Genomic DNA, 17,996 nt, shown 5'->3' on the forward strand with positions numbered 1-17,996 from the left:
TAAAGGCACTCCCTGCCTTGCCCAGAGGCCTGAGTTTGGTTCCCAGGACCCACGTGGTAGAAGGAAAAAAAAGACTTCCACAGATTGTCTCCTGACTTCCACACATAGGCACACACAATGGATACGTAAATAAATATTAAAAAAAAAAAAAAAAAAACCAAGGTACCCAAGATTTATGCCCATCAGACTTCTCACTTTTGGTGTAGTGACCAAGAGTGTTTGATAACTTAAACAAGAGCTTGGTTAGAAGTGCTATCTTTCATAATGAAACTAGAAAGATCTTCACAGCTAGGTCCCCTTTGCAGGTCTGCCAAGCAGCTCAGGACACTGAATATCTTGTAAAGAACCAGAGTTAAAACAGGCAAAGCTTTATGAAGTTAGATGGTTGCTTAAAGAGTTCAAGAGCAGCTCTCCTTGGCGCATATATATGTATGGATACATACACATATATGATAGAGTGTGTTTTCCAATCAGTGCACAGAGCAGCTCTGTGGGCTGTGTGAATGCATCCAATGAACATGCTTCATAACGCATGTGCTTATGGGGAAGGAAGCACCTGGGTGGTCAGCGCTGAGCTCTGTCGACTGTCAGCGCATTATGCCCAGTGAAATCTAAGCCCAGACTAGAGTTTAAATACCGGCTGGGAGATGGGATTGTTGGGAAGTCTGTTTAGATCCTAGGTTCCTCAGATGCCTACACAAATCAAGGCCACCACTGACATGGCTGCTCTAGGAAGAGCAGAGAGTATGGGGTAGGGTGACTCCTGGGCACTGACATGCTTGCCTGCCCCCAGCACCTGTCTGTTTCATATGGGAGACACTCATTCTTGACTCCAATGGCAGCAGGGCATCCTGGAGGTTGGAAAGACATTCCAAGCATGACTAATACAGATTTGGGCTAGGTTGCCTCATTCGTCCCCAAGGTGGGAATACTTGTATCCAGTGTGGAGGGCTGTGGCAATGACTCCATTAAGTAAGTAGCTCACATGCAGGTTTCACCATAGGACAGGGCTTTAGAGGTGGAGGCCTATCAGAAGAATGAGAGGGGGTGCTGATTAGTGGTCCCCATGGACCCAGGTCCAGAATTCTGAGTGTGGCTTCACCCAGAGAAGTGGCCTTTGCAGATGGGATGAAGTTAAGTGACCTGAGAAATGATCATTTGGATTTAATATGGACTTTAAATCCAGTGACATATGTCTCTGTAAGAGCCAGGCAGAGGGACATGGGAGGCACATGGGGGAGAGCCATGAGAGGATGGAAATAGGGCCAGAGTGGTGGGGCCATAAGCCCAGGGTGACCTGGAGCCAGCAGAGCTGGGGTTGGCCAGGAGTGTGCTCTTACCTAGAGCCCTCAGAGGAACATTTGTCAGCTGGTGTCTTGACTTTGAACTTCTGGTCTCTAGAACTGTGAGAGAATAAATCTGATTTAAGCTCCCAGGTTTGTGGTGACCTGTCGCAGCAAGCCTGGGGAAACTGACACCTTTTCTTCTTGTCCGCGATGGGCTTAGGGTCTCCCCACCAGCAGTCACACCCCTCCTTTCCCATTGGCCATTTCTGCCTCCACCAGCCAAGGGAGGAGGGAAAGAGGTGAAGGAGCTACAGAAAGTCCTTGCTAATGCTGGGAGCTCTGCCTTCTGGTGCCACCTCCTGTTGTCCCACTGAGCCTGAGCCACAGACCTGCGTCTGCTCTCCCACCCCTGCAGGAGCAGGCCCTGTCCATCTGCCTGGGAAGACAACCCAGAGCTTGGCAGGGAGGGCTCCCTGGACTTGGCTTCCTGTAGCTCCTGGACCCCAGTGGGAAGCACCATCCTCTTTGAAGTCCTCCAACTCCAGAGGGGAACTTGCAACTCTGGCCAGCCAGGAGCCTCTGAGTTCCCTACATACTTGAAAGCACCAGAGGTCAGCAATTCAAGAGCCCCTTCGCTCTGAACTCCAGGGTGGCTATATTGGTTTATATAGCATGGTGCTAACTTCTGACAGGAGCACACACACTGGCCATCCTGCCTGTGGGATCTGGTGCTGCACAGGCATTCAGAGTCAAAACCCAGGCAGTCCTCATACTGCAGAGAGCCTGGCTGCAGTCTGCAGTGTGGCTTCGGGGGTGGGAAGTGCCACAGCCATTTGCAGGTTTCATTACCTTCTTTCCTTCTCTTGGCCTCCCACTGGCCTGGCCTTCCCTCCCTCCCTTGCCCCATCCCTCTCTCTGTCCCTCCTTCCATCATTTCCTCCCCCTCCTTTTTCCCACTTCGTCATTTCTCACTCTTTCTCTTCCCTCTTCATCCTCCATTTCCCCCTTTATTCTCTTCTGCCTCCTCTTTCTCCCTCTTTCTGTTTTATTTTCCTTGGATAAAGCTTTCATTCATGAAGTCAAAGCCACACAGAAGGGTAAAACTCAGGGGTCAAGGGTAGGAGAGGGCTAAGGAGAGAGCTGAGTGCAAGGTAGTACTCAGATCACAGACAGCCAACATGTGTGATGTGGTGTGGTGTGGTGTGGTGTATGTGTGTGTGTGTGTGTGTGTGTGTGTGTGTGTAAGAGAGAGTAGGGAAGGGGGAGAAGGAGAGCGCACACCATTAGGAAAGTGGGAAAACACCCATGCCTAGGTAAAGACGGACATTTGGCTTGGATTCTCCCCCTATCTTCCACCCCTTTGTCTCTGCTTACCCCACTGCATGTCCAGCTTCCCCCGCAAGTTACCTCAGTCCAGTTAGTGCCTCTTTCCCAAGCCAAGCAGGAACACAGACTGGATGACAGGGGCTTATCAGGGTCCCAGCTGGGCTGTTGACTCAGGCAGCTTTGAGGTACACATTTGCCTAGCCATCCAGCCCCTCTGCACTCTGCTCTTGGGGTCCACACCCCTGTGTCAGAAGCAGTTTGGCAGGACACTAGGACAACGAGGTACTTTGGGGAAATGGCACTGAGGAAGCCAGAGCTGAGACCAAGATGCTGAGCACAGGGTGGCATGTGAGGCTGAGCTGGGTGGGGAGGGGGTGAGTTGAAGGTGGGTGTGGATGAGCGACAGCCACAGGGGTGAAGAAGCAGAGAGCAGAGAGACGGATGCACACAGGGAGGTGGAGACAGAGGCAAGAACAGGAAACAGCCACAAAGAGATGAAAATTAAAGGTGGGATCACAGGTAGAGGAGAAGCCCGATCTAACCCACAGGACATTAGAGAGGTGGGTGGGATGGGAGGACCCGTGTATTACAGTCATGGAACAGCCCCTTCTCAGCTTCTAAGATGTGTGCGAACCACCCGAACAATACACACTCATCCTAGGTGCCCTTTCTCACATTTCCCCCTTGGGTCTCGCTACAGATGGCAAACTGCACCCACCACTGCCCGACCTGGGGGAGTCCAGACCTCAGATTTGACTCATGTCTCAAGGGAGGAGGGCAATTTAGCTATTAACTCAGTGTTACGTGTTATTTTCTGATATAATGCTTCATTCCTCATTCTCTGCCACGGCCCTCTGGGGACCTTCAGTGACAGTAATGTCTCTGAAAGTCCAGATTAAGTAAGCTAGCATCGATTTCACCGCTTCTCCTAACTGGCAAGCACACAGATGTAATTACTGCCCCCTGGCCCTTACGAGGCAGGATTCTTCCCTCTCATCCATCAGCACTGGAGGCTCAGAGCCTGTCATCTTCCATGAAGGAAGGGGGCGGTCAGGCTGTCTGTCCTGATGGTGTGAAAACAGCTCTATGCAAATGTTGCCTCCTTTTAGCTAAAAACTTCCTGAGCTCTCTCTCTCTCAGTGTATTCAGACTCATGCACAAAGTCTGAGTGTATTTCAGTCCTGGGAAAGGAAGGGCAAAGTTCATCAGAACGGCTACAGAAATCCTGCAGTGGGAGGCAGTCCACACATCTCAGTCCCTTTCCCCCCCCCTCCCCGCCCCTTGCCCCGTGACCATTTGTCACATACCACACAAGCAGAGCATCTGGTCCAGGTCAGTGAAGCTTCACTGAGGTTGACCTCATCCCTGGGGACATGTGACAGTGTCATTATGTGAGGGGCGGGGAGGTATGCTACTAGCATTTATGAGTCAGTGGTCAGGGGGTGATCAGGACCTGCCCCCCAGCACCTGCCTCAAGATAACCACCTTGCCTCAAGTATTGATGCCACTGTTGTTGAGAGCCCTCATTATAGATGGTGAAAGTTCACAAAACTAAGCAGGCCCTTCTCTCCTTCCAAATTCTACATGGGACTTACTGAACTCAACCTGCGTTGGGCACTATCCCTTCCAATGTACCAGACCATGGGAGCTTAACCTTCATGGAAAACCACGGGAAGATGGTTGGTCATACAGTGCTCAGAGACAAAACCCGGGTGTTTCTCCCACTGAGCCTGGTGAAATGGTTGTTGAATTCATGTTGAGATCCCTCCTTTGCTTCCAAACAGTTCTGGGATCCCCTGAAGCACCATAGTCAAGTATGGGAGGCATACTTGAAGTTTCAGCCCGACAGAGCCTTTCGTATATGCTAAGCTATCTCACCTATAACATAGGTGAAGTATATCTGCATTGGAAATTGTAGGGTTAGTGTGTCCTAGGAAAGAAATAAATCCATGTACTTTAAGAGCTAAGCATCCCTGGATATACTGTACAATGAAGCTCTCTTTTCTTTCTCCTCTGTAATACCTTGTTATCCAGGAACTGGGAAGCTGCGTAAATGCTGTCCCAAATTCATGGAAAAGTAAGTGTACCACAGTTCTCAGGGGCTCGAATTGCCTCCTGGGAGACATAAAAAGGATCTTTCATCAGTTTCTAACAAGGTTTTGATGTCTGTGCTTGGATGCAGCTGGATATTGATGCAGAAGTAAGATGCAAAGGGCACTTGAGTTCTAACAATTTCAATAACTACCATGGAGATGAGCCTTGCAACATTACAGTCCAGGAGCTTATGAGGGAAGACGACTGTGGAGTCTGCCCTCACCTCAGGCAGATGGGATCTAACACGTTTTTTAGTTTAATATTAATGTCACACCACGGTAATAAAAAACTTGTAAACCAATCTCTCTGTAAACGAATCTTCACTCCCAAAACAGCAACCAGGAAAAACTCTAAATAAATGATGTGGCATTAATATCAGTGGGCCCAATGTTTGGGCTCAGTTACTGTTCTTGGCTTGTGCTTTGGAGCCTTCATGCATTTTTAAGGGTACACTGATACTGTGATCTTCCTACTTGCTATAGACTTTAAAAAACACACTGAGGTATGAGGTAAGACTTTGAGTTGGTCACAGCTCATGAGTCTTCAGTAGTAAAATAGTTTATTTATATCAAAGTGGGATCAGAAAGTCTTCCCTGGCCTCTAGGCAGTGGAGAGCTCATGAGCTGGAGTACTGGAATACTGGGCAGGTACATGAGGCTCTAGGACAGATCTACCCCTTCCAAGAGGCCCTTTGGGGAAGCACACAGTGACAACTGATTCAAGTGGGAGCCTAGGCTAGGGGCTTTCACTTGCTCAGTTTATGAAGCAGTCTGAGAAGTCTGGATGGCAAAATCACAGCAAACTAAGAGGAACTAGACCCGCCCACAAGAGGAACTGAGTTAGGCTGATGTGAAACAGTTTTACTCTAACTCAGGGTTGCAGAAGGCCAGGAGTTAGAGACTGGAGAGCAGGGTGGGTGGTGGGAGCTGGGGGTGGGGGTGGGGTGGGGAGGGCTGGCAAGGAAGATGGGTTGATTCTTCAGTTTCTTACCAGCTTCTACCCTGAGAGCAGTAGGAAGCCATAGAAAGGCTTAACTGTTAAATGTCTTGAAATCATACTTTTCTTTTTTCAGTTGGGAAACTGGGATGCATTAGAATGTGATATTGGCAGAAGCCACATGGAACTATGTTAAAAAATGGCATTCTCTAGTCTTGTCTCTTACAGAAATTCTGTAGACCTTCATGATATTGTGTGTGTGTGTGTGTGTGTGTGTGTGTGTGTGTGTGTGTGTGTGTGTGTGTGTACATGTATGCATATAGGTATGTGCACAGGAGTGCCTGTCTTCCATAGCTGGGTTTTGCTCTCTTTCTTGGATCTTCTTTCAAGAAATCTGTGTTGTATTTTCAGGACCCTTTTTTTCTGTAGCCTCTTTTATGATAATCTATTCAGATAAACCAACGAAATAGTGGGAGGTATTAGGTAAATTTATTAATGCTTTCATGACTTAGGGTAATACTCAATATCTTTCTATACTGAAGATATTCAGTCAATAGTAGTGGTCCATATATACATTCTGACAGGGTCTCCTGGACACACAGTGAGCTTTAAGTCACTGTATTGAGCTTTTTTGCTTGTCTCCTGTGACAAAGGACTCGGGAAGCTGCCCCTGGTTACTCATGGGGACATAGGTAGCCTTGTACACACTGGTCCACTGGGGTAAGGCTTTCTTGAGAGCCTGAAACAGCCTTCAACTCCCCAACAACTAGAACCTAGACCCAGCAAATTAACCAAAAAAGCAGAAAGCTGTTCCCTGGGCCTCAGAAAATGCAAATGCAGCCATTGCTGAAAACACATGTAGTGTGAGAGGAATGGCCAACAGCCGGAGCAACAGCAGTGGCTATGTGTGCTTTGCAGAACACTTGGCAATGTTAGAGCCTCGGGGACAGGAGGCTCCCCCTGAAAGCAGGGACAGAGAAGGACGGTAGGAGAGGTGGCTGCAGAAGACTCAGGAACGTAGATACTCAACTTTTGTCTCAAGAACATGGAGGGGCTGGTTAGCTTTTGTCAACTTGACACAAACTAGAGTCACCCGAGAAGAGGGAACAGTAGAAGTGCCTTCATCAGACTGGCCTGCAGTCATGTCTATGGATTAATGACTGGTGTAGGAGGGATCAGTGCATTGAGGACAGTATCACCCCCAGGCAGATGCTCTTGGGTGGTGAAAGAAAGAAAGCCAGCTAAACAATGATGGGGAGCAAGCAAGTCAGCAGAGTTCCCCCGTGGTCCCTGCCTCTGCTCCTGCTTGAATTCCTGGCCTAACTTCCCTCAGCACATTGAGATGTGTAAGCCAAGTAAACTTTTTTTTCCTCCAAGCATCTTTCAGCCATTTTTTTTTAAATCACAATAAAAAGCAAACTAGGCCATGTACTTAGAATTCTAAGAATAGGGCCATTGAGAAGAAGTCTTTCCGTAATGAATGCACTGAGGGACCATCCCTGAGAATAGAGTAGAATACTAGGGAAACCTATAAGAAGCTGAGCTGCAACTGCCCATCAGGGAGATCTGGTTTCTAGGAAGGAGCAGGGATGAGAACACTGCTCCACTCAGAACTGCAGTGTGGGTAGAAGAGCCACTCAGAGGCTAGGTCTGCTGGCCAGCTCCAAAACTGGCATCCCTGCAGGGGCACTGGGATGTTTGCTTATGTGTGATAGGTCAGATGGATCTCTTGATTCACTCAGTAAACACCAAACTCATTTCTACCTCCAACCTTTACTCTTCTCCCTGCTTGGACCATTGCTCCCTGCTTGGACCATGGTCTTCTCTACGCTCCTTCTCTCCTATCATGTTCATCTCATTGCATCTGAGAGACTTCTCTGACCGTCTTTGCCAAAATATCCACGGACAGATTGTACCCCATCCCTAAGCTACTTCTCTTTCAGCATTTAGCATGACCTAAAGCTATGGTGCTGGCTCATGCAATTACACCATCACAGCTTCTTTTAAGAGGGGGTCTTTCTGAGTCTGTCTAGTGCCATATCCCCAGCTCCCAAGGCATTCAGCAGATACCCAAGAAACTATTCACAGGAATAAAATAAGATGGGGATTGTTAGAGTACAAACAGAAAAAAAAGCACATTCTAGTAATTGACTTAAGATAGCCTAAAAATTCAAATATCAAATATCATTAAAATCTAAAGCCAAGCTGCAAAAAGCATTGATCTACCAGGAAAGTGGTGCTCAAAGACACTGAAAGTGTGTGTGTGTGTGTGTGTGTGTGTGTGTGTATGAGCTGTGTACATGTGATTCCAAACCCATGGATATATATCTATGCCTGCATGTGTGCATGTTCACACTCATTTGTAGGTACATGCACACATGTGCCAACGTGAAAATATCAGATAGTTGCATTTGAAAGGGCATCCTTTTCATAGCTCTTAAGAGTGTCATTCATGGTAGAAACTTCAAATCTGGGTGAGGAAGATACCGAGCCTCAGTGTTTAGCCTCCAGATGAACATCCAAAGCAGAAGTAGAAGCAAGGAGGCCCAGTTGCTTGAGGAGAGCTGTGGTGGTTTGAACGATAAATGTCCTCAAAGTAGTCTTGGGCATTTAAATACTTGGTTCCCAAATGACGGCCATGTTTTGAAGGATTAGGAGGTATGGCCTTGCAGAAGGGAGTGTGTCACTGGGGATGAGCTTGCGGTTTCTAGAGATCCCTCTCTGCTTCTTGCCTCTACGTCCTGTTCCTTCCTCCATGCCTTCACTATACCATCATGGAATCATAAGCCCAAGTAAACTCTTTCTTCTGTAAGTCACCTTAGTCTTGGTGTCTTGTCACAGTACTGGGAAGATGACTCACCCAGGAGGGACACGTATGAAGCTTTGGCTTTGAGGAGCAGTAGCCAACACGTTTTCTTGTAAGAAGTGGAGCACCAGACCTCAGTGTGAGTGAGAGTCAAGGGAGGTTGTAGTGCCAACTACTTGCTAGTGAAGAGTTCTGGAGTCTAATTTTTTTTTGTTGTTTTTTGAGACAGGGTTTCTCTATGTAGTTTTTGATGCTTTTCCTGGATCTCACTCTGTAGAACAGGCTGGCCTCGAACTCACAGAGATTCACCTGGCTCTGCCTCCTGAGTGCTAGGATTAAAGGTATGTGCCACTGCCGCCCAGCTAGGAGTCTAATATTTATGAAGAGACCAACACAAGAGCCCTGGAGGCTTCAGAGATGGAATACACATGTTCAGACTGATAGGTAGCCTACGTCAGAACAGTACTTGCTGTTCAGAGGCTGGGTCATCCTCTAGGTACCCATTCCTTCAAGCATGGGCTCTGGGCCTGGCTATGTTGTGGGTCCTGCCTCACTCTCCTCTCTCTCTCTCTCTCTCTCTCTCTCTCTCTCTCTCTCTCTCTCTCTCTCTCATTGATCAAACTCATACCTTTAGGAAAGGTTGATGAAATGAGAAGAATGGATGCTAAAATTTTAATCCAACAGCTGCTTCAGATATCTGGTTATTCAATGGGCCCCCTTAGATAGCACCTGGCTGGATGAGCAAGCCATTCACCAGCTGGGACCTCAAGGGCATCTTTGGTGGAGAGCTGGGGTGAACGGATGGATCTGAAGCCAGGTTAGAGAGTGCAGGTATGACGGGAGCATGCAGAGCTGTGAGCTGACTTGTTGCCCCTGCAGTGACATCTCTCAGGTACATGGTCTAAACATCAGGAATAAAGAAGAAGCTGTAGCCTAAGAGGGACAGAAAGTGGCTCAAAATACTCCTAAAGCTGAGAAGGGGCTCCATAATCAGGAAGAAGGGGCCCTCTTATACCTTCCACCAGTTTCTTGGAGGAGGAATATAGAGTTTGAACTTTTTTAAAAATCTTTTTAAAAATAGAAATAGCTAGCTCTGACTGAAGAAAGCAAGAACATTTTTAATAATTTACTTAAAATGTACAGCTCTTAAAAATTCAAATTAGGTGTTATTAAAATGTAAAGCTAGACTCGGGGGATCATCCTCTGTCTGGAAGTTATTTGTTTGGATTGGGCAAGGGCAAAAGGAAGAAAATACATCAATTTGCCTAAAAGTATGTTAGAGTAAACTTGAATGTCCTTTTGTATTTGAATGTATCTGACTAATCATTTCTGGTAATTAAAATACGAGCCAATTGTTCAATCTTGTCATGAATGCAACCATATATATCCAATAATGTCTATACTGTATATACTATGAACCGGCATAGCACTATGCATAGATTTCATTTAAGACTATTTCCTGAACACTGTCTAGGTGCTCGTTGGATATCTATAGACCCTGAGAGAAAAAGATAAAAGATATCCATGACCCCTTTCCTCTTTTCTTGGGGCCATGATCTGATAAAGCTCATATATGTGACCTGATCCACATTTGTAGGGAATTTGAAAAGTTTGGGATCGTAATTGTTGGTATTGAAGACAGGCAAAGTAAAACAATAAGGAGATAGAAGGAAGAGTTAATGATGAGGAGAGGAGCAAGCTGTTCGGAGGATGATAAGGCTGTACCTAGAACCAGAAAATGACATGCCTTATGCAGAACTCAGAGGGACACAGGGGAAGGATGGGTTAAAAGCACTGGTCAAAGGGCTGCCAGCTTGAATGCATCCTGAAGTCAGAGTCATAAGAACGGCAGCCTTCTGCTCTGCATGTCTTCCACTTGACGTGAGTGCAGCCATCTTGGCTCATTCACATCCCATCACAACTGCCCCTGACCCACCCTGCATGGTCTTCCCAGAATAATATTAAGATAAATAGAGAAGACCGTTGGAGTGGGATGCAGAGCTTTATGGCCAGATTTTGGTACCAGAATTGTGTCAGACTCTTGGTCATTTGCTCAGAAATTTTGCATGCACTTTGTACATTTAGGACTGACTGATATCACTCCTGTCCTGACCTTTTAGCCCTCATTTTTCTGACCTGAATCAGAAAGGTCAGCCTGGTCTCCCTGCCACCCAGGATCACAGGTCTGTCAGGAAATCCCCTGTGCTGATCTGCCTGCTCTGTCACTACACCTCCAGACCTATTGTCACACTGGATCTGGAGGCCTCCAGAACCAATTCTGCTCCCACAGCAACTTCAGTAACATTAAAAAGGAACAACAGGAAGGATCCCAGAAGATGAAATCTCTCTCTCTCTAGAGCATATTAAAACTCCAATAATAATCCAGCCCTGTGGGGTAGACAAAACAAAGTTTGTGGACATCAGTACTCACATTGATTTAAGAAATTATTCATATCTAAAGTTATAAAATCACTTTACTTTAAATAATGCGGTAAGACAATAGCCATTTTGTGGTGATCTCTGGGATGCCCTAAGAGATCCAGGAAACAATGCCATGAACAAAAGTATCGACTTTAAATAATAAAATTCTTAATCCAACCATACAGACAACATACCATCAGAAAGAAAGGTCAAGCTTTCAATAATTTAAAGGTTTGCAAAAGTAGGGCAGTCATCCTTCCTGGAAGCACTTTCTATGCCCTAAATCCCACTTGAAGAGGAAGTGGTGACATGTCCTCTTATATGGGGACAGGGAGTACTTAAAGGGGTGTGTGTAGATGAAGTGGGTTCTCTGAAAGGAAGAAGTCCCCAGCAGCATGTGTGGAGCCCCCTACACGCCAGGGATTCTAACAACTCTCTGGACGTAGGTTGGTATCCAGAGCACTTCTCTTTGCTTCTCTGCATCTTGCAGTATTCTCATGTGCAAATCCAGCACTATGGCATCAGTGTCATGCCCACCTACAGTTGCCAGCGAAGCTAAACAAGATGCCTGCTGGCTCGTCTTTTCCGTTTGCTGTCCTTGTCACCTCTAGGATGAGCAAGGTCCAAAAGCCATTAAGTTGATCACATCTTATCTGCATTTGCCTTTTAAATAAACACTAAGAATAGCAAAATACATGAAATAGAAACACCCACAAATAACATCTCGTCCTCTCCCCTGCTGAGGTAGATAAAGTGAAAATAAATGAAGTTCTGACTCTTCAGACACTTTATTGCATCTGCCATGACTCTTGGGAGATTACTTGCTGGATGGATAATACTTATTTTATATATTTTATGCATTTATTAGGGCCCCCTTTTTCAGCTTTCCACTGTATCATAAGACCCCACACAGTGATCATAATTTAAAAGAGAGGGTACCTTTTTAAAATAGTGCCATTGCCGAGGCTCAGGAAAAGAAGTGAATGCTGGATGTGACCCCTTGGCTAGCCCATCAGGGAAAGGCTGTGGGGTATCTCTTGCAGAGGGTGAAAACAGAAAAGGAGTTTCCTTGGGTTAGCAGCCCACTGACCTTGTGGATTTAAATTGAAGCTTTGCTTCAGTTGTGCTTGTCATGGTGTGTCAATACTAGCCAACACGTAATAACCCAGTTTCTACAGAAAACTAAGACTTCTGACACAAGGCCAAACCAGGGCCCTCTCTGTACTGTGGTCAAGTAGGTGGAGGTTTCTGGCCTTTTTCTTGTAGCTAGACCTTGGACTAGCTCAAAGTCCTCGGACTCATCAGCACTGTGAGAGACTGGACCTTTGTCAGCTCTCAAGTGTGCAGTTTCAGTTCTCACAAGCCCAGTGTATCCATACAAGGTCAAGCTGAAGTCACATTAGCACCTGAGCAACATTTCCCACTTCCTGTCATCCTCAGTGAACAACTCAGCAAAGGGGTTCCCCAGTACTGACTCCTGCTAAGACCTCTCTCCTTTCAAAAGGCCCCAGTGAAACAGCCTCAAAACAGCTCTTGACCACTGACTCTTCTCATCAAGCAGACAGGATGTGTTTCCTTTGACCCCAAGTTTCCTGGGCTCTACTTGGACAATAGCCTACTTGGAAGGGATGACTGAATGTGTGTCCAAGGACCCCAGTGCTGGAAGCTTGGTTTTCAGAGTGCTGATGCTGGGAGGTGGCTGGGATCATAGTAGATAGGGACCCAGTGGGAGGTCGGTAGGTCATGGGATACTGTCCTTGACAAGGTTAAGGCGGTTCTGCATTAATTCTCTTAAGAGCTAGCTGTTCTAAGAGTCCTTTCCCATACAGTGGCTTCCCATCTCACTGTGTAGTCTTTTTGTACAGATATATCCCCTCCCCACAAATGCCATTTACTATGAGGCCCTCACATCATAGTAATTGATGGCAGTACCATATCATCAGACCTCTAGAACTATGAGCTAAATAAACCTTCTTTCCTTACCAAGTGCTCAGCCTAGGGAAATGTGTTATCATAATGGCAAACTGAATAATACAGTTTTCCCATTAACCTTAAGAAAATGGCTGTATTCACTTCCTGTCATTTAGAATGCTTGCATTTAGAACTAACTCACCAGGATAGGAGGATGCTCAGGCCACCTTCTGGAAAGACTTACATGGGAAACATGGCTGGTAGAGACTTGGAAGTTGAGTTAGCCATTTTATTTTTTAAGAAGTGGATCCCACAGCTATTGCTTGCTTTCCTCACGAGACTCTGATCAAATCTCATGCTCATGAATAAAACAAGTGAATGTTACTGTTTCAGCAAATAGCGGTGGAGCGATCTGTTCTGCAGCCGTCAGTCAGCGGAACACCCACCCAATCTGAAGACAGAGTGTTCACAGTAGGTGGGTGTCCTAGGCAACAGGCCCCGCCCCGCCTCCTCACCTGGCCGATGGGCCTTGGGAACCGCCATGTTCATCACTCGTCCTCCGTCCTGAGGTTTGGGGGGAGACGCAGTGAATCTGCAGATCCCCGATTCTGAAGGGGTACTGGAGGTCAGACTGTCCGTGTACTCATTGGTCCCCGCCGTCAGCTGCTCCGAGGACGTGTCAGATATGAAGCACTCTGTGATGGTGAACTTGGCATGCCTCAGCTGTTCCTCCATCTTGGCGTGTTCATAAGCCCTGGCCAGTTCTTCGTAGGTAGAGGAGGCACTTTCTGTGGAGACCATGCTGCTCCTTGCTCGGTCTGTGCCACGGGAGAGAGAAAAGAGGGGCGGGGTGACTTAAGTTGGTGGCCTATGTTTGAACCAACTGGATAACCTTTCCTGGTTTCTGGCTGTAACGTGTCTCGGGAGGCAGAGGCAGGTGGATCTCTGTGAGTTCGAGGCCAGCCTGGGCTATCAAGTGAGTTCCAGGAAAGGTGCAAAGCTACACAAGAGAAAAGAGAAACCCTGTCTCGAAAAACCAAAAAAAAAAAAAAAAAATTATGAAATTAAAGTCAGATTCATAGGATCTAGAGGAGGCTTGGCTCTGTCAGAGTATTCTTCCTCTGCCACTCTGAGGCCAGCTTCATCCACAAAGCTCAGGGACTTTGCATTAACCCAGCTGCTGTGTCAGATACCCCAGCCCTGAGCATTTTCGTAAATAAGTAAAGCCTTCCCCTTTAAACAGTTTGGCTTTTGGCAGGGACAGTTGGGAGGCAGTGTCAAAGCCACAGCACCCCTCCCTGATCTGACCCTCAAACACATCTGCACTGCAGAGACTCTGTAATTGGCATGAATATCCAAGTTCTGCAGTTCAGCTCCACTGGACTGAACTTGGGAAGGAAGATGTGATGGTTCTTAGAACAGAAGGCAAGAGGCTGGAGATGGCTGAGTCAGCAAAGTCACTCTAGTATGAGGACCCAAGTTTGATCTCCAGTGCCCATGTAAAAACTGTTTAGTAGAGGCAGGAAGATTCCTGGAGCTTGCTGCTGAACCAGGTTAGTTGAATTAGTGAGCTCTAGGTTCAGTGAGAGATACTGTCTTCTTAAAAATAAGATGAGGGTGATTGAGGAAGATACTCAGGGGCAGCCTCTGGTCTCCTTGTATATATGTGTACACATACAGGCATGCACGCGCGCGCACACGCACGCACGCACGCACGCACGCACGCACGCACTCTGAAGACTGACTTTCTCCCAAGGCAGAACAGTGTCTGGTCTCTAGGATGCATCCTTTCTTGTTACCTCTCTTGATGGGAACTAGAAAATAGGACAGAAACCAGCACAAACAGGCCTTACAACAAAGCCACGCCATCTCAGTCCAAAGCATCTCTGTATTTTACATCTACAGAAAAGTTTTGAAGTCACCTCTATGGAACTCTGAGAACCTTCTAAGAGAAATAACAGACATAAAAATAAATTCCCACAGCGACACACCGCCTTTGGAGCCCTGTTTTTGAAGTGCATTGTGAAGGAAAAAAAAGAAAATGAGTGTTAACATTTCCTATAGCTATTAGATTTAGATATAACTTCTTTTCAAAGTTGAGGGAAGTTCATGTTAGAAGTGAAATCTTGGTGGTTGACCCCATCAACTTGATGGCTTGTTTACCTTATAATCAAACTGGTTAATTGCCAAAAGGATCAGCCCATGTTCCCTGTAGGGGGTGCTGTGACCTTGTCGTGGAAGGAATGTCAAGTTCAGGCTCTTAGTCCTGGAGGTGGGAGTGGGTCAGACGCCCTCAGAGCGCAATCAGCAATTACTGCCATTGTGTGGGTGAGAATGTAAAAGTGTCTCTTTCTCTCTGTAGGGGTAGAAACTAAAAGGAGAGAGAAGCATGGGTGGGAGATTCAAGACACCTGCAGAAGAGATGCGTTTCAGTTCCATCTTGCAGAACTCAGTAAGGCCTTGCATATAGGAAAGGCTGCACAGCTGGCCTGAGAATGGACAGAGGAATGGGTGTCATTTGAAAGTGATCTTCACAAGACAAGCTCCACAGGAGGACAGAGAGGTTTCCCAGGCTCCCCTCCTCGAGGAGCCTGGGAGATCCTGCTGTGATCAAGGAAGAAGCACACGGGGCCTACCTGTGTCTTGTGATGGGCTGACACTGTAGCTGTCACTCTCCTTGTCCACGGATCCTGTAGCCCTGGGTGTGGGCAGTCTCCAGTCTGTGGTGAGGGTGTGTGCTGAGACGGTAGGGTGGGGTCTGTTGAGTGTCCACTGGCTGGCGTATCGGTTTCTCGCTGTGGGTCCAGCCTTTGCATTCCTCCTGGTGGTAGGATCTGCAAAGAGTGAGGGGTAATGTGTGTCTGTCTTGAGGGGTCAGGTGCAGCAAGCAGCTGTTGTCCCCCCCACTTGACTCCTCCCTCAGCCAAGCCCCTGGGAAGCCTTCCTCGGCTTTTTCCATTGAAAGTCCTCTTGCCTTCTTTCATGGCTTTCCAAGTTCACCAGATACTTAAATATTTAAAAAAAAAAATTCCATAAGCAGAAGAACATCCCATTTGGGTTTTGAAGTTGTAGATCAGAACATTGTGACTATTAAAATTTTATAACCAGAAATGTTCATTTACACTTTCTAAGTATTGACACCTCCCGTAAGTCAGGAAAACTTGACCACATGTGTTGTTTGAGCAAGATTTCCTTTCTAAGGTTTGTTCATCCTTCAGTTCTGGTGTAGATTGAATTACACCTTACTCCTCACTTCCCCTCAAGTGTAAGTTCTCATCCTAACTCCAGGGACGTAGAATGTGATCTCATTTGGAAAAAGTCATTGCATACATGATCAGTCAAGATGAGGTCACACTGGAATGGGTCCCTATGCTATGTGACTGGTGGCCTATGAAATAGACACAGGAGATTGCCCCCTGCAGGGAAGAACAAGAACTGCATGTGAGCCCAGGATGGCCAGGGACCAGATGCTGAGGCCTTATGACACTGACTTCAGTGTCTCTGGAAGACCCGTTGTTTCATGTTGACTCATCAGTTCAATTTCCCATCCAGTTATTTAAGCTGAATCCCCTGGAGACAAAAGACCACATCTTCTTTCCATCCCAACATTCTCTCAGCATGTGATAGCATGTCTCTCATTGAGCATCATGGTAAAGACTTGGATTATTTAGTATAGACAACAAATAGTTAAATGGTATCTGGATAACACATGTCCACATGTAAGCAGGCTGCTGTCAGGTGTGTGTGCGCGTGTGCACGTGCGCACATGCGTGTGTGTTTTCTTTAAATCTGGAACTAAAGGCAGCAGGGGAGTAGGGCAGAGTGCTCTTTGCTTAACCCTTGTGAACTGAGCAAAGGGACATACTAGTGGTAACATGTGTTGGACCCTGGAATGGGCCAGCATATTACCTTTCCTAGGCTTCTATGGACCAGGGGAAGTGCTCTGTTCCCTGGGGTGATTTTTCTAGGATTCCAACTGAAAGTAGCCTAGGGTTCTGGAAGAATCCTTTCCACTTCTGAATTCTCTGCTTCTTAGAACGGCATGGTCTGGCCACCTTGTACTCAGTGCCGGTGCAGTTATCTCAAAGGAGCATACTGAGATCTAATTTTTAACATTGCTTTCCATGTTCAATTACATGCTGCCATGAACTTGGATGTCTCTCCAGAGCAGAAGCAAGGGCATGTCTTTAGAGCTATCTATACAGCCCACATACAGCCTGAAGTCACTTCATGGATGAACAATGGCAGCTTGGGCATGGCACAGTTCTTCTACCCATCTGTTCAGGCATTGCCCCTTACTTGGCCAGATGTGGCCTGATCCTGACTGGCTCTGTGGTTAGGTGTGCACATGACCATGACTTGTCTATAATCCCTGTTGGAACATGAAATGCTGATGCTGGGCATCAGGCAAAAGCCTTTCTTTGTGACAGAGATTTTCCCCTTTGCAGGTTTCTAGTTATTAGTCTTTGAGCCAATCCATCATTCTAGGATTCAGGAGAGGAACATTAAGAAGATGGCCAAATCAATACATTTTAAGATTCTCTGGGTCATCAAAAAACCCAGTCCTGATGCATGCTTTTGGCTGCATTGATTTTATTTTATTTTCTAGACACATCTCACCTCTTGCAAAATTCCATAGGAGAAGGCTTTATTAGAAGATAGTTTTTGGCCTTGATGAGAATGCAAATGAGCTATGCGTGAGTGTCAGAGTCCTGCAGACAAGGTGTGAATGATAACTGTGCTTTTCCCAAGGAAGAGAAACATTCCAGAGAGGTCCTCCACAAGACAGAAAAACAGTGTCATGGGTAGGAGTCTAAATGTCTTTTGATAAGCGGAGCTTAAATAAGTACAGCTTGTTATTTAAATGCTAATGAGTCTTTTCTAGAAAATTACCCAGCCTTTATGTAAGTTTTGAGGAATCTCATGTTTATTCTTTGAGTTTCTTGCAGCCGCACTTGTAAAGGATTCTGAGTTTTCTCTTGGCCTGGATGCTGGGGCTGGGGCAGACTCTAAGTCCCTCACTGTCTTCTCCGGTCTCCCACGTTCCTGCCTTTGAAAGATGGCTCCTCAGTGGTAGGCGCAGTTCTTCCTTCCCACAGCCCCCTCCTCCACAGAGACCTCCCTATGTGGAAAATTTCTATTCAAAGCTAGGACTCTTTTCAAGTTAATTCTATTCATTACCTTTTTTTTTTTCTTCCTGGATGAGGACAGTGCTA

At 46.5% G+C, this 17,996-nt stretch overlaps 1 protein-coding gene across 3 annotated transcripts in view; it reads right to left on the reverse strand.

Annotated features, from left to right (window-relative positions):
- Positions 1–17,996, reverse strand: part of Dscam (DS cell adhesion molecule) — a 593,021-nt gene that overhangs the window by 5,527 nt on the left and 569,498 nt on the right. Inside the window, exons 31-33 of one of the 3 annotated variants that reach the window (XM_015999884.3) lie at positions 15,417–15,614; positions 13,296–13,598; positions 1,341–1,403 (exon numbers count right to left, since the gene is read on the reverse strand). In XM_015999884.3, the coding sequence (XP_015855370.1) occupies positions 1,341–1,403; positions 13,296–13,598; positions 15,417–15,614 (564 nt within the window). Of the gene's footprint in view, positions 1–1,340; positions 1,404–13,295; positions 13,599–15,416; positions 15,615–17,996 lie in introns of those variants that run through there. The other 2 variants (XM_076549303.1, XR_013043895.1) reach the window with 2 other exon arrangements.

The sequence above is a fragment of the Peromyscus maniculatus genome, chromosome 12 (genome assembly GCF_049852395.1).
Source record: "Peromyscus maniculatus bairdii isolate BWxNUB_F1_BW_parent chromosome 12, HU_Pman_BW_mat_3.1, whole genome shotgun sequence".
Lineage (NCBI taxonomy): Eukaryota > Metazoa > Chordata > Mammalia > Rodentia > Cricetidae > Peromyscus > Peromyscus maniculatus.